At 38.7% G+C, this 23,092-nt stretch overlaps 2 protein-coding genes across 8 annotated transcripts; both read left to right on the plus strand.

Annotated features, from left to right (window-relative positions):
• Window positions 1-44: 44 nt before the first annotated feature.
• LOC124316148 (platelet-derived growth factor receptor alpha-like) lies at window positions 45-15,808 on the plus strand. Of its 3 annotated transcripts, XM_046781911.1 has the most exons (16): window positions 45-1,074; window positions 1,148-1,304; window positions 1,375-1,547; window positions 1,613-1,766; window positions 1,826-2,002; window positions 2,064-2,243; window positions 2,309-2,451; window positions 2,514-2,658; window positions 2,733-2,960; window positions 3,044-3,188; window positions 3,251-3,333; window positions 3,413-3,576; window positions 3,653-3,775; window positions 14,688-14,817; window positions 14,880-15,187; window positions 15,429-15,808. In XM_046781911.1, exons 1-16 carry the CDS (start codon window positions 805-807, stop codon window positions 15,441-15,443), a joined length of 2,595 nt encoding a protein of 864 aa, XP_046637867.1. In that variant the 5' UTR covers window positions 45-804; the 3' UTR covers window positions 15,444-15,808. The 3 variants fall into 3 exon arrangements, with proteins under 3 accessions (XP_046637867.1, XP_046637866.1, XP_046637865.1); XM_046781910.1 differs by lacking the exon at window positions 15,429-15,808 and having other exon boundaries at window positions 14,880-15,364; XM_046781909.1 differs by lacking the exons at window positions 14,688-14,817; window positions 14,880-15,187; window positions 15,429-15,808 and adding exons at window positions 3,843-3,972; window positions 4,058-5,185.
• Window positions 8,991-21,435, plus strand: LOC124316134 (vascular endothelial growth factor receptor 1-like). Of its 5 annotated transcripts, none has more exons than XM_046781888.1 (20): window positions 8,991-9,348; window positions 9,414-9,510; window positions 16,592-17,104; window positions 17,180-17,360; window positions 17,448-17,599; window positions 17,662-17,830; window positions 17,902-18,084; window positions 18,160-18,351; window positions 18,459-18,580; window positions 18,649-18,903; window positions 18,972-19,113; window positions 19,172-19,399; window positions 19,463-19,622; window positions 19,685-19,815; window positions 19,979-20,121; window positions 20,191-20,313; window positions 20,391-20,520; window positions 20,599-20,913; window positions 20,956-21,080; window positions 21,144-21,435. In XM_046781888.1, exons 3-20 carry the CDS (start codon window positions 16,829-16,831, stop codon window positions 21,153-21,155), a joined length of 3,039 nt encoding a protein of 1,012 aa, XP_046637844.1. In that variant the 5' UTR covers window positions 8,991-9,348; window positions 9,414-9,510; window positions 16,592-16,828; the 3' UTR covers window positions 21,156-21,435. The 5 variants fall into 5 exon arrangements, with proteins under 5 accessions (XP_046637844.1, XP_046637843.1, XP_046637842.1 ...); XM_046781887.1 differs by having other exon boundaries at window positions 8,991-9,202; window positions 9,260-9,348; window positions 20,599-21,080; XM_046781886.1 differs by having other exon boundaries at window positions 20,599-21,080.
• Window positions 21,436-23,092: the final 1,657 nt, after the last annotated feature.

Here is a 23,092-nt window from a genome sequence, read left to right on the forward strand (position 1 = left end):
GATCATTCTCTTCCGTTTCTTATTGTATTTCATGTTAAAAAATTCGTAAAGTATTCTGATTTAATTGCTATATCGATCGCGATAAACTTTAGTTTTTAGTTATGTACGATTGTGAGCCCAGAATTGCCTTAATGTCAGTTCAATTGCCGTTGACCTTAAAAACATTTTACTTTACTAGGTAGGGAAAGCAAACGCCCTCGATCAAACTACCCATTTCTTACTGAATGGTTGATTGTCGGAATAATCCGCGGTCCCTATAGAGTATCTAAAACTTGAATGCTAATCAAAATGAGAATTAAGGTTAAATTACAATTTGGCGTTGTATATAGTACATTTTAACAACACCTCTGGGAAAAGTAGATGTCGTTAATGGTTATTAATGTCATTTTTCGCATTGTGAATTTCTTTGTGGTGACAAGTTTATGACCAATGTTTATTGCCGCTTTGGTGCTATTGTTGCATGCTATTGATTTCACACTGATCCAGGCAATCAACAGGATGACTAGTTTTCCCAAATGACCGATTCTCTTTTCGAGGTCTGATCACTTAGCCATCCCTTCAATTATAAAGAAAAAGTGACAATCGATAGACAAAAGACTTCCTTTAAGTAAATATGAGCTGCGCGCGTGTCCCTGCCGAAACCACCGACTTCGGTCGTAGCAAAACCCGCACGCTAGATCCTTGCCTTTTCATTCCGAAACTCAGCGTCTCCGATAGCACTTGGAACTTGATAGTATTCTCGGACCGTAGACTCTGTAGACTGAATTTGTGGTAGATGTAAAATCCTATATCGTGTGGGGTTCAATGCGACTTTTGGCTAGTAATGGGTTACGTTTGTCATCGATGTCCGTGCAGTTGGGGTTGGTCCTATTTAACACCTTTCTAGTGGCCAGCTGCAGAGGAAGTGATGGACAAGTAGTCTGGCTGATGACTCCGAATGACACGCATCGGGTGATGGAATCAAATTCAACCTTGACCATAACCTGCACCTACATTTTTAGAGATGATGTTGAAAGAATGAACAATCTTTCTTGGCGATGGGAATTGCCTACCTTTCTCGCTAATTATCCGCAAGTATGTAAACTAAATTTGTAGGAAATTATTTCATATTTCCAATGCAAATTTAATTTTTCAACGTGATTGGCAGGTAATGAAAATCGACGAGCGCTTCAGTAACACGTTTGATGCTAACGACACTCACATTTCCTCATCAATGACCCTGAAAAATATCACCAACCAAGACACTGGCTATTTCCGGTTTTATTACGGTGAAGCGGAAATGAGTCAATACGTTTACGTATTCGGTTTGTCCTTACCTCCTTTTAAACGACTGTAAAAACCCTGTTGATTAACAATTAAATTTTCTTATTTCAGATAAGAAGAACCTCGTCACAATCACCGACAAGAGTTACTATCCGAATTATTATTTATTCTTCTTCCATCAAGGTGAATTGGGGGTCCAAATTCCATGCAAGCCGACCCACCCCAATGTTACCGTTTCTCTCGTTCACGTCGATCAACTCAACGTGGAAGACACATGTGTCGACGTAATGAAACAAAAATTTATAAATATCCATTTTTATTAAAACGACTTGTTTTGTAACACCAACAGGATGTGCTATCTGAACCGAATACTAAATGGTCGTTCGATCCCGAACGTGGTATGACTCTAAAAAGCGTGAGAATTAATAACACGGGAAATTACCGATGTGTTGGCACGATGGAAAACGTCACCACCGAGAAATATTTCACAATCAGCGTCAAAGGTAAAATTCTTGACATTATTTATTAATTTAAAATGGGATATTCTTTATGTCAAAATCAGGAATTGAACTGGAAAGAGTTGATGATAATACGGATGATCCGCCGGAAGGAAGTAACGTTACCTTGATTTGCCGCTCTATGTTCGCGGAGGTCAAATTTCCATCGCCCCCGGAATGGGCCTATCAGATTAGCAACATAGGGAGAATGCACATCATAAACGAGTTAAATCCACCAAAAGGTTTATTTTATCCAATAATTATTTTCGCGATGTTTATTATGGCCTTCTTGTAAAATCTAAGGTATTCAAATAACTACTCGAGATTACAGCAATCAAAGGAACAGCGGGGGATTCAAACTAAATTATTTCGAAAGCCGTTTAGAACTATTTGAGATATCTCAAAATTCTTACACCACTTTTCAGTGTAAAGTTAACAGAGATAAGGACACGGTAACCAAAATTATTTCTTTCAAAATTAAAGGTAACTTTCTTTGAAAATGTACAGAAGAGCGTAACGAATTAGTGAGGTCTATTTTCTTTTTCTAGATAAAAGTAACCTCCCGATATCTAATTTTGTCTTGTTCCGTGAAGTAGGAACAGAAACGATTTCCATAATTGCGTTCATTTTATCTCTAATGGTATTGTGCTTGCTTGGGATCGGCATCAGCATCAAACTCCATTTTAATAAGGTACGCGAATGCATATGTCCCACTACTGTTTACGTTCCAATTGTTATTTCCGTGTTGCACAGAAACGCAAAAAAGTGTTTCCTGGAGTAAAGAAACTGCTTGAAGGGAATCCGAAAGAAATCAATAACAAATTACCAATGGACGAACAAACTGAACTGTTACCATACGACAAGCGATGGGAATTCCCAAGAAATCGACTAACACTCGGTACGTTTCTTCAGTTTCACATATAAAATATCTTTTATTCGACTGCTCGTAAGATATATTGTTAAATTGCTTAGGGATTCAACTGGGAGCTGGATGCTTTGGCCGAGTTGTCAAAGGAGAAGCTGTGGGAATCAAAGGCCCCGGTAAAACTGTCAAAACGGTGGCCGTCAAAATGGTCAAGTCACAAACTAACGTCGCTGCAATGGAAGCCCTCATGAGCGAATTGAAAATCCTTATCCATTTGGGATCTCATCTGAATGCCGTCAATTTACTTGGCGCTTGCACCAAAAAGATATCACAAGGAAAGTCTAAAAGAATAGTTATGTCACTTTGGTAAAACTTCATTATTTTATTTATCGTGGTTTATTATTTTCTTAATTTACAGGTGAATTATTGATTATTGTCGAGTATTGTCGGTTCGGGAATTTGCAAGCTTACTTGATCAGCCACCGAAATAGTTTCATTAATCTTGTAGACCAGTTCGGAAACATGCGATCACATAATGAAATGGACTACGACTATACTTCAAGGTATTCTTTCTAAATTATATTTATTATCTTAAAAAAGTAAACTTTAATTGTTTCAAGTACAGTAGCGACTATTTCGGCTATGGCCTAAAACTCGAAGATAACCAACAACTTCAGCCTCAAAATTCAGTTGAAAACCAGTGTCAAGGTAGAGATTAAAAATGTTAAAATTTACAGGTGCCAATAAATTAACGGTTCAAAGTATTCATTTATTTCCTTGTATAAAGGTTTAACACCGGTAGAACCGACAGATATTCAGCAGGAACAGCAATCTTATTGGCAATATCAACAAGATCCAGATGCCAGTTTAAACCGGCCTATTTCTACTCGCGATTTGATCTCTTGGGCTTACCAAATAGCTAGAGGAATGGACTACTTGGCCAGCAGAAAGGTGCACCTATCTTATTAATTATCGATGTTAAGCCACACACTCTTAGCTGATAACTAATTTGAATTTTCTTCGATAGGTCCTTCACGGTGATTTAGCGGCTCGAAATGTTTTGCTGGCCGACGACGGAGTGGCCAAAGTTGCAGATTTCGGGATGGCCAAGAAAATGTACTACGAGGGCAATTACGAGAAAACAGGACAGGTGTGTATTAATTCAATCGAATAAATTACTAATATTTGCATCATGAATTAAACTCTTGTTTCGACAGGGATTGATGCCAGTCAAATGGATGGCCATCGAATCCTTGACGGATCATACCTTCTCCAGCCAGTCAGATGTCTGGTCCTATGGTGTTCTTCTATGGGAACTCTTTTCCTTGGGTAAAGTTCCTTATCCAGGTGAGAAATCAACCTCCTTTTCCTCCTCCTTTTCCCTTCATTTTACTGATTCGATTGCTTGTTACCATCACCATTAATGTTGAAGGGATGGATGTTGCTCACCTACTCATCAAAACAATTCAAAAGGGATACCGTATGGAAAAACCGGACACCGCCCCAAATTTCTTCGGAGAAATTTTGACTAATTGTTGGAAAGTGGACCCGAAAGAGAGGCCCACGTTCAGCCAATTAGAAGAGAAAATCTCTGGTCACATGGAATCGACCGTCAGTTCGAATTATTTGAATTTGAACGAAGCGTATGCAAAATTCAACGAAGAGAAAGACATGGCAACTCCAACCGACCTTTTCGGATTGGCGAAATTGTTGGCTGAAAAATCGCAGATGAACGAGAATAAGTTGAAATTTAACGACCCATTGCATTGTCAGTCTACCGAAAAGGAGATTCGATATTCTCTGTTTCCTCAGCGAACTTAGAAAGGACGGCAAATGTGAACATGACAGATTCGAAATAAGTTGCCGCATATATAAGTTATTCTCTTAATATGTTTTATCCGAACCGTTATTCCAAGCCGATACTATTAGGCGCCATCTTACTCTTTTTCTTATAAGACTAAATATTAATTTAGCGGGCCTACCATAATATCGAATTGTATTCTTCCTAATTATATGCTTTCTTTATTTGCAAGTTCAGTTTCAGATTACCTGAATAAAGCTATTCATCTTATCTTACGTGAAGCAAGACCTCACGGATTTCAAGGATAACAAAGTTCTGCGTTTTTCTGCATCCGGCGACACATTGGTTAAAACGTACATGTTAAATTGTGACATAATTACTCAATAAGCTTTGCGGCCAAGCTACTTCCCGGAAAGAACAAGGAATTGATTGAACTAGAGTAATTGGAAATTACTGTTGCTAAACACTAATTTATTTTTCATTTATTCAACTTTAAGTCAGATTTTAAAAGTAATTCTAGAACATTTTTTGCGTGAAATATGTCAAGCAAAAGAGAAAGTCAAGCCTTAGGCTTTAGATGCCTTAGGCAACCTGAATCCCAAGGTTTGAATGCGTGTTATTTCTTTTCCCGGGTCTCAGGCTTCAGTGTTGTTGTTTATTCCGAGAGTGAAAGTCTGGACGTGTCGGCTGTGAAGTTTACAGAAAACTATTCATATTTAAACTTCATCTTTTAGGTGATTGCTGCAAAACAAACAAAGGAAGACAACGGAAATAATTCAACTGCAGATCGCTTGTAGAGTATGTGGTTTTGTTTTCTAAATATTGTCAGTCCTCCTACTATTTTTACTCTTGCTATATTTGTACATCAATGGATAACATTGTGATTTTCTTAGCTTTTTCTGGTTTTTTTAGCTATCAGGTTCTACAAGATGGTCCCAACCGCCATACAGACTTCTATTTTGTTTTTTCTCGTATCGGTGGTCAAAGAAAATCATGCTCAAGCATTTAGTGGAACGATAGAAATGATTCCGGATGTAACGCAACAAGTGATCCAGTCCGGATCCAACATGACATTGACATGCATAGCTGATAGTTATTTGGATGATTCTGGGGTTAATAGAATCTCCTGGCAACTACCCGACAATATCGTCAAATATCCGGTTAAAAATAATTCTACTTTTAGTCCCGCTGTGCTTTATTTTTACTTTGTGATTTTTTTTCGGTGGAATTACGGTTGCAAATATATAGTCTGCTGACATTGACAACCGTCTTCGCAAGGCTTATGCAAGAAACGACACGGAAGTCTCTTCGACGTTGACTCTTACAAACGCCATGCCCAGAGAAACGGGATATTTTGGTTGTGCCTTCGGTGGCGAAAATAACAGACGAGACGTTAATGTCAAACAATACATCTACGTCAAAAGTTCGTTTGATTATTTCAAACATTATTACATATCAAAGTTGGCTTTTTTATTAATGGATTGGAAATTTCCATTACATACCTAGGTGATACAGATCTTATTTTCATCGATGCCCAAGGAGTATCAAATTTACTTCGATACGAATTCTTTGTTCGAAAAGGAGGATTTCTTCCTATCCCTTGCAAACCCACCAGTCCTGACGTCAAACTTTCCCTCATCTACGCCTCTCTTTGGAATGGACCAGGTGTTGCTGGCTATGGGGATCTCTCTGAAGAAACATCGTGGTTACCCGATACGAAATTCATCAAACAAAAGTTCACTGAAGTAACGTTAAATTAAGCATTATGTTGAGCTACTGAAAATGAAATATTTCTTGTTTGACTTATTAATAGGTTTCTTTGTCTGATCCGAATTCGAATTGGTCGTTCGATCCCAAAATAGGACCGATACTAAAGAATGCGAAGCTCAGCGACAGTGGAACATATCAATGCGTTGGTTCAATTAATAACGTCAGAGATGATCAGGAAGAATTCGCTATCGTCGTCTCAGGTTCTTGTTAGTTTTCTAGTAACTAAATTACACAGAAATTGAATTAATACTTCTTTAAAAATGTGCAGGAATGGAACTGGAAAGGGTTGGCGATCCTAGCGATCCTCCGGAAGGCAGCAATTTTTCTGTTATCTGTCGCACCGTTAATGTCCCATCTGGTCTTAGAGAAGAGATTGTGTCTACTCAACCAATTTGGTTTTATCAAATTAGCGATACCGGAGAAATGCAAATGATAGATGAGACGAATCCACCCCAAGGTTCGAAATCTCTATTGTGCATTATAATTATCGCAATAGCCTATCGATAATAATTTCTTTATAACTGACAGGTATTAAAGTAACGAAAAACAATGTACTTTCTTTTGAACAAATCCGACTGGAAGTGTTCAACATAACACAGGCTACTCCCACAACTTTCCGTTGCGAAGCCAATAAAAGCGGAGAAACAATATCTGAAACTATTTCTTTCCGAATTAGAGGTATTTACTATTATCTATGCATGGTGCAAACTCATAACATTTCCTGTGTTCTTTTTCCTTTTATCTTCAGAAATTAATGACCCCATGGCTGTTCCAGTCATTATTATTGTGGTTTTCTCTATTTTAATTATTATTGGAATCGGCATCGGAATTAAATTATACCTCGATCAGGCAAGTAAAAATCTCAATCGTAAAAGAAATAAATCCATCCCTTTTCGATTGAACGGGAAATTTTCTCTCCCCGGAATATAGAAGCGGAAAGTTTATACAGGCGCAAACAAATTACTGATGGGAAACCCTGACGGCATTGATGATCAAACACCGATAGAGTACCAGATTGAATATTTACCCTACGACAGACGATGGGAATTTCCAAGAAACCGTCTTAAACTAGGTTTGAAGTTTGTTGCAATATCTTATTGAATCAGAAAATATAATAAATAGTTTCCATGCAAAATGTGATGATAAATATAATGTACAGGCGTGCAGCTAGGCGCAGGATGTTTTGGCCGAGTCGTTAGAGCCGAAGCCGTCGGGATCAAGGACTCTGAGGAAACCGTCAAAACGGTGGCCGTCAAAATGATCAAATCGGCAACCAACGTCGCGGCCTTGGAATCCCTGGTTAGTGAACTGAAAATCCTTATCTACTTAGGGTCACACCTTAACGTCGTCAATTTATTGGGGGCCTGCACCAAACAAATATCAAGAGGTTCGGAATGATCATTTGAAATGAAAAATGATTAGTGTTGATCTCCAATTTCCCTGCTTTTTAAAAATAGGAGAACTTTTTATCATCGTGGAATACTGTCGATTCGGAAATTTACAAACCTATCTGGTCAATAGCCGAAACAATTACATAAATCAGGTGGACGAATTTGGTGAGCTGAAAGCAGAAAACGGAAACGAAGTAACAAGCGGCGTTTTTCACGGGTATGAAATTAACCCACCGTTTGATTAATTTTGTTTTGAATAAATGTTTTGCTTTCTGGATCTCAGTTTTGCATCCATGCCAAATCATTCAATAGTAGACGGAAATCAAGAAGGGAACCTGGATGCTGATCTGTCACACACGAATGAAGCATTTGAAATGTCAACTATTGATATTCCAAGTAAGTCAACAAATCCGATTACCTTTTAGTTCGTGACGTTTTAATTCTATTGTAATTAATGACGTAATATCTTCCCTGCGATCCTTATGTAATCAAACGACAACCCAAGATTCGCCTCAACTGGAAAACACTTTCAATCCACCCATCTCAACCCGAGATTTAATTTCTTGGTCCTTTCAGATTGCTCGAGGAATGGACTACTTGGCTGAAAAAAAGGTATTTAACACAGGAATTTGATCGCATTTGTTTTAATGCATCGTCGTTTGTGCATTTATAGGTCCTCCATGGTGATTTGGCGGCCCGAAATATTTTGCTGGCCGACGACGGAGTGGCCAAAGTGGCCGATTTCGGCATGGCCAAGAAAATGTACTACGAGGGCAATTACGAGAGAACAGGACTGGTAATATTTAATTTTATGGATTACCGAATGAGCCGATTTAGTTTTAAACGTTTTTCTGTTATCGATAGGGATTGATGCCAGTCAAGTGGATGGCCATCGAATCCCTGACGGATCGCATCTTTTCGACAGAATCGGACGTCTGGTCCTATGGCGTTCTTCTATGGGAAATCTTTACGCTCGGAAAAATTCCATACCCAGGTTAAATAATTATTTCAAAGCAAAAATGCCGTTATTGACGAAAACCAATTTGTTTTGAAAAGGAATGGATGTTGGCCACGAAATCGTCAGAGAAATTCAAAAAGGATATCGCATGGAGAAACCCGAGTTTGCACCCAATTTGTTTGGTGAAATTATGGCCAACTGTTGGAAAAAGGACCCGAAGGAAAGACCCACGTTCAGACAATTGGAAGAGACCATCGTCGTCCAACTGGAATCATCAGTTACCTCAAACTATTTGAACATGAACGAACCTTTCGCAAAACTTAATGAAGAAATGGAAAATGCGACTCCAGCGGACAGTTTCGGCCTGGCGAAGTTATTGAAAAGCAAAGCTTCCACTCGTCCCTCCGTACACCTTTTCCGTTTTTCAAAAGACACGTTTTAGTTTTAGTTTAGACTTTTTCGCAATTTCCCCTCCATTCATTTTACTGTTATATTTCTTAATCACGACAAATTTTCTTCTAGGATTTGTTTTGTTTTTAGCATTAATGACACAATTTCATTTAATAAAAGTTTTTATTATTTAAAGCACCTGTGCTGATGAATTATAACTTCTCCGACGTTGGTGAACGTTACAATTTCGATTGAAGGGGCCCATAGGTAACTCATGAAAATGGAATGTATTTAGTGCTGCCTGATTCCAGTTGTCGACGATAGCAAACCATAACATCGAGTTACGGGACGTCGTAATAATTGGAATTTCGTGGCATTTCTTAATTGCAATTTCGTGAAATATCCGAAAATAAGTAGTTATTTCTTATTATTTACTTCATTTTTTTCGAATTTTACTAATGGAATTACATTTTCACAGTTGAGCAGAGCTACGTCGACATCCGGTGGAAACATCAGAAGGCAGGGATCGCCTCCTTTCCTCTCCTGCGTAGCCTTGAATTTTTGCTGGAATGTCGGTAAGATCTGAGGCCACAGATGAAAAACTATTGTGCCACTTTCACTACGACTCTATTACGTAGGTTTTATGGGGGTGGGTGTTTAGTAGAGACTAGTGAGACTGTAGCAATCGGCAGACAACTTTTCAAAGCGTGATAGTCTTCGGGCGTGTTTTTAGTTTGCAACTCACAATTGATTTCCTTTTGACGTTAATGGTGTTATGCCGTTTATTTATTGCATTTCCGGATTTGAGATTAATACTGCCACAGTTTGGTTTCGCTATAATATCTAGTACTTAATTCATATCATGTCCCCCTGCATGAAAAGTGTTGGAGTAACGAACTGGATGGAAAGACCATGATGTAGGAATAACTTTTAATCCCCATCAAGTGTCGCAGTCGATAGACCAGAGGTTGTGGATGTTGCACTACTTTTCCAAGAATCGTAAAATAAGGCAGGTTCGTTGTTCCCCCATAGGCTATATTAAAAACAGAATTGACTTTGCAATTCATTTCCCATAACCTTGCCCTATGCGCATACATTTTATATCTGAAATTTGTTGACAAAACTTTTCACGATCGTATTTTTTTTTAAATCTGCGTGAGTTGCACCGTAATTGCCATAATTTCTTCCATTCGATGCCTTCTAAGTTCTAACACACCGGGAAAGAGTCAACGAACGAAGAAACATTATATTTTAATCGTAACAAAGTCTGTGGTCGTTGTTGAATGATATTAACTGAATCATTGAATCCTTTTCACATATACGGTCTTCGATGACTGTTGATTAGGTTGGGAAATGGGGAACATAAAGGGATGGATGTTGCTCATCTACTCATCAAAACAATTCAAAAGGGATACCGTATGGAAAAACCGGACAACACCCCAAATTTCTTCGGTGAAATTTTGACTAATTGTTGGAAAGTGGACCCAATAGAGAGACCTACGTTCAGCCAATTAGAAGCGACCATCTCTGGTCACATGGAATCGACAGTTAGTTCGAATTATTTGAATTTGAACGAAGCGTATGCAAAATTCAACGAAGAGAAAGACATGGCAACTCCAACCGACCTTTTCGGATTGGCGAAATTGTTGGCTGAAAAATCGCAGATGAACGAAAATAAGTTGAAATTTAACGACCCATTGCATTGTCAATCTACCGAAAAGGAGATTCGATATTCTCTGTTTCCTCAGCGAACTTAGAAAGGACGGCAAATGTGAACATGACAGATTCGAAATAAGTTGCCGCATATTAAAGTTATTCTCTTAATATGTTTTATCCGAACCGTTATTCCAAGCCGATACTATTAGGCACCATCTTACTCTTTTTCTTATAAGACTAAATATTAATTTAGCGGGACTACCATAATATCGAATTGTATTCTTCCTAATTATATGCTTTCTTTATAGCTTGCAACAGTTTCAGATTACCTAAATAAAGCTATGCATCTTATCTTACGTGAAGCAAGACCTCACGGATTTCAAGGATAACAAAGTTCTGCGTTTTCCTGCATCCGGTGACACATTGTTTAAAACGTACATGTTAAATTGTGAAATAATTACTCAATAAGCTTTGCGGCCAAGCTACTTCCCGGAAAGAACAAGGAATTAATTGAACTAGAGCAATTGGAAATTACTGTTGCTAAAAACTAATTTATTTTTCATTTATTCAATTTTAAGTCAGATTTTAAAAGTAATTCGAGAACATTTTTTGCGTGAAATATGTCAGGCAAAAGAGAAAGTCACGCCTTAGACTTTAGATGCCTTAGGCAACCTGAATCCCAAGGTTTGAATGCGTGTTATTTCTTTTCCCGGGTCGCAGGCTTCAGTGTTGTTGTTTATTCCGAGAGTGAAAGTCTGGACGTGTCGGCTGTGAAGTTTACAGAAAACTATTCATATTTAAACTTCATCTTTTAGGTGATTGCTGCAAAACAAACAAAGGAAGAAAACGGAAATAATTCAACTGCAGATCGCATGTAGAGTATGTGGTTTTGTTTTCTAAATATTTTCAGTCCTCCTACTATTTTTACTCTTGCTATATTTGTACATCAATGGATAACATTGTGATTTTTTTAGTTTTTTCTGGTTTTGTTTAGCTTTCAGGGTCTACAAGATGGTCTCAACCGCCATACAGACTGCTATTTTGTTTGTTCTCGTATCAGTGGTCAAAGAAAATCATGCCCAAGCATTTTATAGGGGAACGATAGAAATGATTCCGGATGTAACGCAACAAGTGATCCAGTCCGGATCCAACATAACATTGACATGCATAGCTGATAGTTATTTGGATCGTGCTGGGGTTAATAGAATCTCCTGGCTATTCGACAATATCGTCAAATATCCGGTAAGAAACTTCTACTTTTCAGTCCCGCTGTGCTTTATTTTTACTTTGTGATTTTTTTCGGTGGAATTACGGTTGCAAATATATAGTCTGCTGACATTGACAACCGTCTTCACAAGGCTTATGCAAGAAACGACACGAAAGTCTCTTCGACGTTGACTCTTACAAACGCCACGTCCAGAGAAACGGGATATTTTAATTGTGCCTTCGGTGGCGAAAATAACAGAGACGTTAATGTCAAACAATACGTCTACATCAAAAGTTCGTTTGATTACTTCAAACATTATTATATATCAAAGTTGGCATTTTTATTAATGAATTGGAAATATCCATTACATACCTAGGTGATACAGAACTTATTTTCATCGATGCCCATGAAGTACCAAATTTACGTCGACAGGAGTTCTTTGTTCGAAAAGACGGATTTCTCTCTATCCCTTGCAAACCCACCAGTCCTGACGTCACCGTCTACCTTGTTCACGAGTCTCTTTATCACGGAGTAGGTCTTGCTGACCTTGGGGATTACCTCTACCAAAAAGAATCGTGGTTAACCGACGAAAGATTCATCAAAGAGCCCACTAACGTAAATATAGCTAAGTAAACCAATGCGAGCTATTGAGTACGACAATATTTTATTTATCAATAGATTTCTTTGACTGATGCGACTTCGAATTGGTCGTTCGATCCAAAACAAGGACCGATCCTAAAGGAAGCAAAACTTAGCGACACAGGAAGATATCATTGCGTCGGTTCAATGAAAAATGTCACACAAGAGGACGAATTTCATATTATCGTCTCAGGTACCATTGAATAATACCTGTCGAAAGGTTCTCTGTTACTAAATTCACTAATCAATAATTTTCAAAAAATAATAATAATAATAGGAATGGAACTGGAAAGAGTTGACGGTCTTGACGATCCGGTGGAAGGAAGTAACGTTTCTTTTATCTGTCGCACCGTCGACGTGGACCGCAGCTCATTAAAATGGTTCTTTCAAATTAAAGATACTGGAGAAATGCAAATGATAAATGAGACGAATCCACCTCAAGGTGTGAAATCCTTATAATTTATTTACAGTATTTTAATAATAAAGTCAAAGTGAACTCAAAATTTAAAACCACTAATTTCAATACCGACTATGCATAAGGCATTCAAGTAACGACGAACGACCTACTTTCTTTTGGTCAAAGCCGACTGGACCTGATCGAAATCACTCGAGATACCCCCACAACTTTTCGATGCGATGCTCGTAGGGCTAGAGACCGACAGACAATATCCCAGACAATTTCTTTCCAATTCAAAGGTATTTTCCAACATAGATTTCAATACAATAAAATTTACTTGAATTTTGGATTGCTTGGCAGAAATCAACAGCCCAATGCTAGTACCGATCATCGTTACTGTGATATTGTCAGCTTTAATTATCATTGGAATAGGTGTCGGCGTTAAATTCTATCTAGATCAGGTGAGCGTTACTCAGATAATGATTTTTTTATCTATCAAGAGTAAAGAAATTTATTTTCTTTTTCCACTGGAGTAGAAGCGAAAAGCTTTTACAGGTGCAAACAAATTACTGAGTGGAAACCCTAAAGGCATTGATGATCAAATACCGATGGAGGACCAGATTGAATATCTACCCTACGACAGGCGATGGGAATTTCCAAGACACCGTCTTAAACTAGGTGTGTTCCAATCTCTTATTTAATGAGCAAATATATTTTACAGCTTCAAACGCATAATCTAACAAATATAATGTATAGGCTCACAGTTGGGAACAGGATGTTTTGGTCGAGTCGTTAGAGCCGAAGCGGTCGGGATCAAGGACTCTGAGGAAACCGTCAAAACGGTGGCCGTCAAAATGATCAAATCGGCAACCAACGTCGCAGCCCTGGAAGCACTGGTTAGTGAACTGAAAATCCTTATCTACTTAGGGTCACACCTTAACGTCGTCAATTTATTGGGGGCCTGCACCAAACAAATATCCAGAGGTTCGGAATGATCATTTGAAATGAAAAATGATTAGTGTTGATCTCCAATTTCCCTGCTTTTTAAAAATAGGAGAACTTTTTATCATCGTGGAATACTGTCGATTCGGAAATTTACAAACGTTTCTGACCAACAACAGGAACAACTTCATAAATCAGGTGGACGAATTTGGTGAGCTGAAAGCAAAAAACGATAACGAATTAACAGACGGCGTCATTCACAGGTAGTGAACTAACTCACCGTTTGATTACTTTTTTTTAAAATAATGATTTTCTCTCTGGATCTTAGTTCTGCATCCATGCCAAAGTGTTCAGTAGTAGACGGAAATCAAGAAGGGAACCTGGATGCTGATCTGTCACACACGAATGAATCATTTGAAATGTCGACGATTGATATTCCAAGTAAGTCAACAAATCCGATTACCTTTTAGTTCGTGACGTTTTAATTCTATTGTAATTAATGACGTAATATCTTCCCTGCGATCCTTATGTAATCAAACGACAACCCAAGATTCGCCTCAACTGGAAAACACTTTCAATCCACCCATCTCAACCCGAGATTTAACATCTTGGTCCTTCCAAATTGCTCGAGGAATGGACTACTTGGCTGAAAAAAAGGTATTTAACACAGGAATTTGATCGCATTTGATTTAATGCATCGTTTGTGCATTTATAGGTCCTCCACGGTGATTTGGCGGCCCGAAATATTTTGCTGGCCGACGACGGAGTGGCCAAAGTGGCCGATTTCGGCATGTCCAAGAAAATGTACTACGAGGGCAATTACGAGAGAACAGGACTGGTAATATTTAATTTTATGGATTACCGAATGAGCCGATTTAGTTATATCCATGTCTTTCTGCTGTTATCGATAGGGATTGATGCCAGTCAAATGGATGGCCATCGAATCCCTGACGGATCGCATCTTTTCGACAGAATCGGACGTCTGGTCCTACGGCGTTCTTCTATGGGAACTTTTTACGCTCGGAAAAATTCCATACCCAGGTTAAATAATGATTTTAAAGCAAAAATTCCGTTATTGACGAAAATCAATTTGTTTTGAAAAGGAATGGATGTTGGCCACGAAATCGTCAGAGAAATTCAAAAGGGATATCGCATGGAGAAACCCGAATTTGCACCCAATTTGTTTGGAGAAATTATGGCCAACTGTTGGAAAAAGGATCCGAAGGAAAGACCCACGTTCAGACAATTAGAAGAGACCATCGTCGTCCAACTGGAAACATCAGTTACCTCAAGCTATTTGAACATGAACGAACCTTTCGCAAAACTTAATGAAGAAATGGAAAATGCGACTCCAGCGGACAGTTTCGGCCTGGCGAAGTTAATGAAAAGCAAAGCTTCCAGTCGTCCCTCCGTACACCTTTTTCGTTTTTCAAAAAACACGTTTTAGTTTTAGTTTAGACTTTTTCGCAAATTCACCTCCGTGATTTTACTCTTACCTTTCTTAATCCCGACAAATTTGCTTCTAGGATTTGTTTTGTTTTTATTATTAAAGACACAATTTCATTTAATAAAAGTTTGTATTATTTAAGCACCTTTGCTGATGAACACTAAAACTCTTCTGACGTTGGTGAACGTTACAATTTCGATTGAAGGGGCCCATACTGTAGGTAACTCATGAAAATGGAACGTATTTAATGCCTCTGATTCCAGTTGTCGACGACAGCAAACTAACCATAACATCGAGTAACGGACTAACGGGACGTCGTAATAATTGGAATTTCGTGGCTACTTGATGCGCTTTAAGCGTAACTAGTAGCTATAGAAATAGTCTTTTGACTTTATTCATTTGAAAACCTGTCTTGAAATATCTTGATTCACTTGTAACGACACGTGTGTATCTGATGCGTCCGGGTAATCGGGAATACCCTTTTCCCTGACTCCGTCTCTTTTCGAGCTGTCGTGTGAACTTCTATGGAGTGTTGGTCCTTTTATAGTAAGCGCGATTCGCTTTGCATACATAACTAGTTAGTCATCTCGAGCTTTCTCAATCATTCACATACTTTTGACTGCTTTTCCTGTGCCTGTAATTGCTCCAGTGTCAATCACTAGTCCCTAACTTACAACTGTGTCAAGTGACAATATTTGTTCATCTGTAAATTTTTCTTCATTAGAATCTTCTAGGATCTTCTATTTAAATCTCGTCCTTGAGTATCCACGTTGCGTGAAAAAACCAAGTCTCAAGGGCGGAACTTGGAACCAGAATTTGAGAGTCCCCTTTATGGAACTTATTTCCAAAGGAACACTACGACGACATTTATTTTTATTTTCAACCAAAATGTTGAAAAAATCCAGATGAGCAGCGAGACTAGCGGTTGAGTAAAAAAATCAGATGACGGGCTCTGTGGTATCGCCCACAAGTTTGTTTACACACGATTTGCACAAATTACTGTGCCAAATAGCCATTCTTGCTTTTTCTTTACATTTCCTTTTGCTTTCTTCGAAAATCTTAAATCGTTTTACTTTGATATGTTTTTGCTTCTATTTCCCTAAAAAATTATGTTGTTCAGTGTCGACCCCGCGTTCGTAACTTTGCCAGGTCGTCGCAGGTAGAATTTTTGTCGTTTTCATTTAGTTTATGCACCTAAACATTTCCTCCTTGACTATAATGCATGAAATTCCTTATAAGATGGAAGGTGAACATAATACGTTACCATTGATCGCGCTTGACTTCTGGTTATGTGTAAAGGAAAATCAACTATTCATGACTAATTTAGTTCAATATGTAACCGGTTCCAGCAACACTTTTGTCTCCTAGGAAATGGAATGGTAAAAACCAGAAGACGGATAAGGCAAAAGATACGGCTGCCGGTGTTCTTCGATCCAAAAATAAAATCACAACCTGGATTTTGCCTTATTGAATCCTCTATAAATTTTCACCTAACCTACAGTTCAAGTCGGTTTTTGTTGCAGTGACTATTTGGCTGTTGACTCACGTTGAGTGATTTTTTTATCGTTGGGTCTCAATTTTTCAAGTCATTTTAGCTCGTGCGCAATGACCACTAATCGGGAATTAAGTGGTGCCATTGATGATGTTCTTCGACGTAGGAAAATGGTTTCCGTGCTCAAACTGTTAACTATTATGTTATTGATTTCCAGCAGACAGGGCCATGCCATTGAGTTGATTGGGTTGAACAAAAATCAGGGAATTATGCTTCCCAATCAACAAGATCAACTCGTCAACGCCAAAAACAACATCACAATCACTTGCGTGTTTATCCACACGGCCGAAATTGTATGGATATTACCCAAACTCTCTACAGATGAGGCGGTATGGAAGGAAACAGTTTGACAAAGCCAAGGAAACCATTTTTCTAACAGTTGATCATATTTGAAATTTTTATAGATGGATAGACGGAAAAACAGCCGTACAACTTACGCTAATTTTAAGAACGAGACGCAGGGCCAGTCGCATGTCTACTCTACGCTGACGGTGACAAATGCCAGGATTACAGACACTGGATTATACAAGTGTTACCTAAAACAATCTCCTGAACTTAAAGTAGAGCAACACGTCTATGTTTACGGTAAGTTCAAAAGAAAAACGTTTCAGGACAGTTGGGTAAACGTACAGTTTTAACCAGTTAATTACTTGTTTTTAATGGTTGACAAAGACAAAAAGCAACTTGTGTTCAACAGCGAAGGTGATAACAAATTTACTGTGAAGCATGGACGAAGGGCTGAAATTCCCTGTAAAGTGACCCATCCGGATGTTCGTGTCACACTGAAACGCAGCAGCCGGGTGGTCATCGAACCTTTTTCCAAGGTGCGTTGTTACAAATGCAACCGTGGCCCACTGATAAAAATGCATCGCAATTATTTGTACAGGAAGAACTACAACAAGATTTATTAGCTGTTCCAAACCCAAAATGGGAATTTGATAAGCAAACGGGACTGACGCTGAATAAGGTGGCGTTAAGCGACCACGGCAATTACGAATGCAATGGTACACTGGGGAACATTACCAAGAAAATATTTTTCACCCTCGTTGTTAAAGGTGATTATAACTTATATCTTTTCACTGACCTACTGCCTTTAACTTAATTTCATTTTGTTTAAATTAAACAGACGGAATTGAATTGACAAGGGACCACATCAATAGGGATGATGGTCTAGTGTTGGAAGGAAGTAACGTCACGTTAATCTGCCGGGCTTACTTATTTGCTTTACCACCCAAATGGGCATATTACCTGAAGGATAGCGATACCCATCCGATCTACATCGATGAAACTATGTCACCACCCCAACTCGGTAAGTCAAGGGACAAAAGAAGAACAAATCGAATTTCCATAATGCTCAAACACTTTCTTGACCCTCTACTGGCAGACGGTATGAAAATAGTAACGAAAAACGATACTGATAAAGGGGAAATCGTAAATCTAAAAATATACGATAGCTTTTTGGAATTGAAGAACGTGAGCAAGAATTCCCCAACGACATTTCAATGCATGGATGGAAACATCAACGCAACTCGGATATCGGTTGAAAGAGCACCGATATTTTCCTTCAATGTTTCAGGTAATGATTAGGGCTAATAGGGCATGGTCAAATTTCAACTTAGGCGGCTGTGAAAAAAGGGTAGGATGAAGTTTAGTTCTAACAATTTTAAATATCTGCTGCCACAGCGCCTCAGTCGCCATTTATTGTCGATCCAAACAATTCAACAATTCTGCTAGTCAAAGACCAGCAATCGAGTTTGAGGTGCGAAGGATACGGATTGCCCCAATCCACCTTTCAGTGGATCAAGGTAAGTTTTTCTTATTTAATAAAAATGCAATTATAGATTGTCACCTGTACAATCAAAACGTTTGACAGGATGGCATCGTTATCCCCGAGGATAAGGTCTTACCGAACGGCAATTTGTCTTCATTAAATCTGCATGGAAGACCCGGCGAAAACGGAACTTACGCCTGCCGATTGAACAACAGTCGACACGAAACCTTTAAATATTTCACCGTCAAATTCGCTGAAGAGTCTCAGCTATCGACCATTATTATCAGCGTGGTCATCGTTTTGGCAGTTGTTCTTATCGCTGCCATTGGCCTCAGCATCAAATTGTATCGAGACAAGGTCTATAACCAAGTTAACGTTTCATTATAATTTAATTTATGAAATCTAATTCATCCGTTATACAACAGAAAAAGAATTTGTTTCCCGGAGCGGAAGCTCTGCTCAGAGGAAACCCCAACGAAATGAACGACGATTTGAGTTTGGACGACCAGATTGAAATATTACCGTACGATAGACGATGGGAATTCCCAAGAAATCGGCTGAAACTCGGTAATTCAAGTCACGACAACTCACCGATTACCTTATCTTTATCCATTTAAAAATGCAGGTGTACAGCTGGGAGCTGGGTGTTTCGGCCGAGTCGTCAAAGCCGAGGCGGTCGGAGTCAAAGACTCGGAGGAAAACGTTCAAACGGTGGCTGTCAAAATGGTTCGCTCCCAAACCAACGCCGCTGCTCTGGAGGCTTTGGTCAGTGAATTAAAAATTCTTATCCACTTGGGAGCGCATTTGAATGTAGTCAATTTACTGGGGGCCTGCACCAAAACTCTCATCAGAGGTAATACGGTTCCTTTATACAATTCCAACAGAATAGTTATAAATTGATGTTCCGCTGTTACAGGAGAACTATTTGTGATCGTCGAATACTGCCGATTTGGCAATTTACAAACGTACTTGATAAATCACCGAAATAACTTTGTCAATCAAGTGGACAAACTTGGCAATCTTTTGTCAGATGCGGCAATGCAGAAAATTAACACAGCAGCTGCAGGCATGAAAAGGTTCTGTCATTCCCACAATTTTCTTTAAATAGCTTTTGTTCTAACTTCAAATTGACGTTTAGGAAGGAGTGCCCCATTGATAAGGCAGTATCAGGGGCGGATCCAGAAAAACCTGAAACAGTGCGATACGTAATACAAAAAACAGCAAGATCTGGATTTGCAAACTCAACAGTCGACGATGTTAACTTTACAGGTAAAACTGAACGTTGTCGTAGAAAATTAAAAAAATTTTACTTCCAGCAATAGGGATCCTTTATCGTCTTTTTGTTAATGAAAATTAGTCCGAACAGATCAATTTTTAGCTTAATTATTAATGCATCGGTCGGGCATTTGTTGACCGTTTTATTTTTTGACAGATGAATATGAGCCGCCTGTGTCGTTCGGGGTTTGCCAAAAAGACCCTGATAGCAATTTTTATGGAATGAACATGTCCACAGCGGATTTAATCTCTTGGTCTTTCCAAATTGCCAGGGGAATGGATTACTTGGCCAGTAAAAAGGTGAGTTTAATTCTGAAGTAATTTACTAGTTGAAAACAAGCGTTGTTACATGTTTTTCGTTTTACGAAGGTTCTTCATGGCGATTTAGCTGCGCGCAATGTTCTCCTAGCTGACGATGGAGTGGCCAAAGTTGCCGATTTCGGTATGGCCCGTAAAATGTATTACGAAGGCAACTACCAACAAACAGGGCAGGTAAGTCTGATAGAACTTATGAGATACTTGTCTGCAGTATCTTGCTTAACGATATGGCTTATTTCATTTTAACACAGAAATTGATGCCGATCAAATGGATGGCAATTGAATCCTTGACGGATCGAATCTTTTCCACCCAATCCGATGTTTGGTCGTACGGTGTCCTCCTCTGGGAAATCTTTACCCTGGGAAAAGTCCCCTATCCAGGTGAGCTGGATGTTTTAAAAACCTTTTAACTGAATTTAATTTTTCGCTCTTTTTATTAAATCGTTTTTTTAAAATAAGGATTGGAAGGTAATACACTCGTCCGCCAATTGGAAATAGGATACCGGATGGATAAACCCGACTATGCACCCACTTGCATGGGCGAAATTATGTCCAGCTGCTGGAAAGCGGATCCAAAAGAGAGGCCGTCTTTCAGTGAAATGGAGGAAATGATCAGCAGCCAAATGGAGTCAACAGTCAGCGATCACTATTTAAATTTAAATAGTTCATACGAAAAGCTCAACGAAGAGAAAGTCAACGCCTCTCCCACCGAACCTTTGGGGCTTGCTAAAGCGCTGGATTCTAAAGAGAAAGTCGGAAAAAGGTGCTCGATTCTTCCAGCATGCAACAATACCCAAACAAAAATTGAGCTCAATAAACTTAGCCGACAAGTGGAATCGAATCAAGAATTGAAAAAGGTGTCGTGCAGCAACCGTAGAATTGAGAGTCTTATCAATCGACTAAAACGCCAAGGATTTAGTATACATCAAGACTTTGCTGAGGTGAGTTGAAGTTAACTGCTTTCAATCTCTCTTTCAATCTTTTGAAAATGTTGTTTCTTTCAGATATGTGTTTAGTAGACCACAACCATCGCATCGTTTCCCAGGAAGGAAATGAAAATGAATAGAGGATCGCCAGTGCTGTTTAGACCATTGCATCTCTGTATGAAATTTGTAAGCCACTTAGGTCAAGACTCAGGTTTTATCTTGACGTTTCCAAATGTTGTTATAGTTGTGCAAACGGCGATTTGTTGCCAATTCGCTCTGGTTTTATTTCTAACGTACATGTAGAACTTCAAACATAGTGTGTATGTCCCAGGGGCTGATATTTTAAATAATAAAAACCAATTTAGCTTTATAGCAATGTAGCTGTTAAAAGGTTTCCATGGCAATGAAAAAATGAGAGGTCAATTATGTATACATTGTCCAGTCAGTCAAGTGTAGTCCTGCGTCGATTTCTTGTAAATTGGCTAGTCTTTTTAACTTGTTTTAAATGTCTCCGACCACTTCCTCCGTCATCCAGTCGGATAACGCATCGGTTTCGTCGTAAGGCCTATTGCAATTGCCAATCCGCTTACCAGGGAAAAGAGGTAAAACAATCCTTATCCTTTTCATATCAAATCTTATTAATGTCAACACGAAATTCTTACTAAACTTTACTTTCTTTTCTTTTGATGAATTATCTAGACGGTGCAGTTTAAGAGATTTTTTAAGTTCATAGTAGAATTTCAAGACCGAAAACGATCGTGTGTTTGTGTCTTATAAGGAGCTTCAAAGAGTTCTAAATGCCTCAAGCTCTTCTTGGATATTTAGCCGTAGGAAAATCGAAATATTTTTAACTAAAAGCCAAATTTTCGGACGCAGGTATTTTTTACTTTCTCTTTCATCTCTCTCAGCAGGCTCCAGAGCATTGATGTTTATTTCAAAAATGAATCTGTCTAAACGAGTTGGCTGTAAAATGTGTAGGAACGAAAATCCCTTAATTAACGTTACATTTTCATGTGACTCCGCGACCGTGTAATTGGATAAAATAACCGGAAAGACAGTCGACGTGAGTAAAAGTATTTCGTGGCAGTTTCTAAATAAGTAAGTGGTTTTTTATTTTCTTATTTCTTTTTAGGGAAAAGTGGGGTCAACTTTTTTTTAATTTTTTGTTTCTTTTCAAGGGATTAGATTTTTACAATTAAGCTATACTATATGTTAACAACCGGTAGTTTAATTGAAACGATATTAATAGGAAGCGTTCGTCCTTATTCACTCCCCCTCTTATATGGCGTAGGCGTGGCTATAGCGCTTTTAGATTAACAAATTTACATATTTTGGACTGTACACCGTCTCGCTCCCATAGGCGTTGGTCTTCTTTAAAAAAATTATTTTCTTTTTTCGCAACAACAACGAAAGGATTTTTATTGTTTTTTAAAAGCCCACTCGAACCTGGACATCATCGTATGGTAAGACATGCAGTCGCTTCACCACTACACCACATTTCACGTCTAACTTCTATTTTGTATATAAATAGCCGGTGTACGCGAAGCATTTAACAGTGTTGTACACCAAAATGTGCCTCTTTTATTTTTCCCATTCACCTGTCTTTTTTTTCCCTTCCGCCCTCGAGGGCTGTTAAGATATGGAGGTTAGTCTTTAATTTGACCGGCAGAGTATTCACATGTCTCCTGGGCTGAAATGATCGATGACATTTCGATTGACGTATAGGAATTGGGTCCGGTTTCGTTAAGTCCCAATAACAACCATCACCCCCCCCCCCCCCTTTTTTATTTGCAGTTTCGTAATCAACGGATTCGTGACATTTACTCTCCCCCTCCTCCGTGTTTTTGTTGCGGCTATTCCTCATCAATTTCAGACACATGCCGTTTGATCCGGTTCGATCAGCAATCGATCGCGGCGACACCAATTCCAAACCGATAGACATTTACTGTTACATCGATGCAAAAGTTGAAACAGCCGATCAACTCTGGGTGGAGATGATCGAAAATTTTGGTAAGGTATTACCCATG

This window comes from Daphnia pulicaria, chromosome 12 (assembly GCF_021234035.1).
Source record: "Daphnia pulicaria isolate SC F1-1A chromosome 12, SC_F0-13Bv2, whole genome shotgun sequence".
Lineage (NCBI taxonomy): Eukaryota > Metazoa > Arthropoda > Branchiopoda > Diplostraca > Daphniidae > Daphnia > Daphnia pulicaria.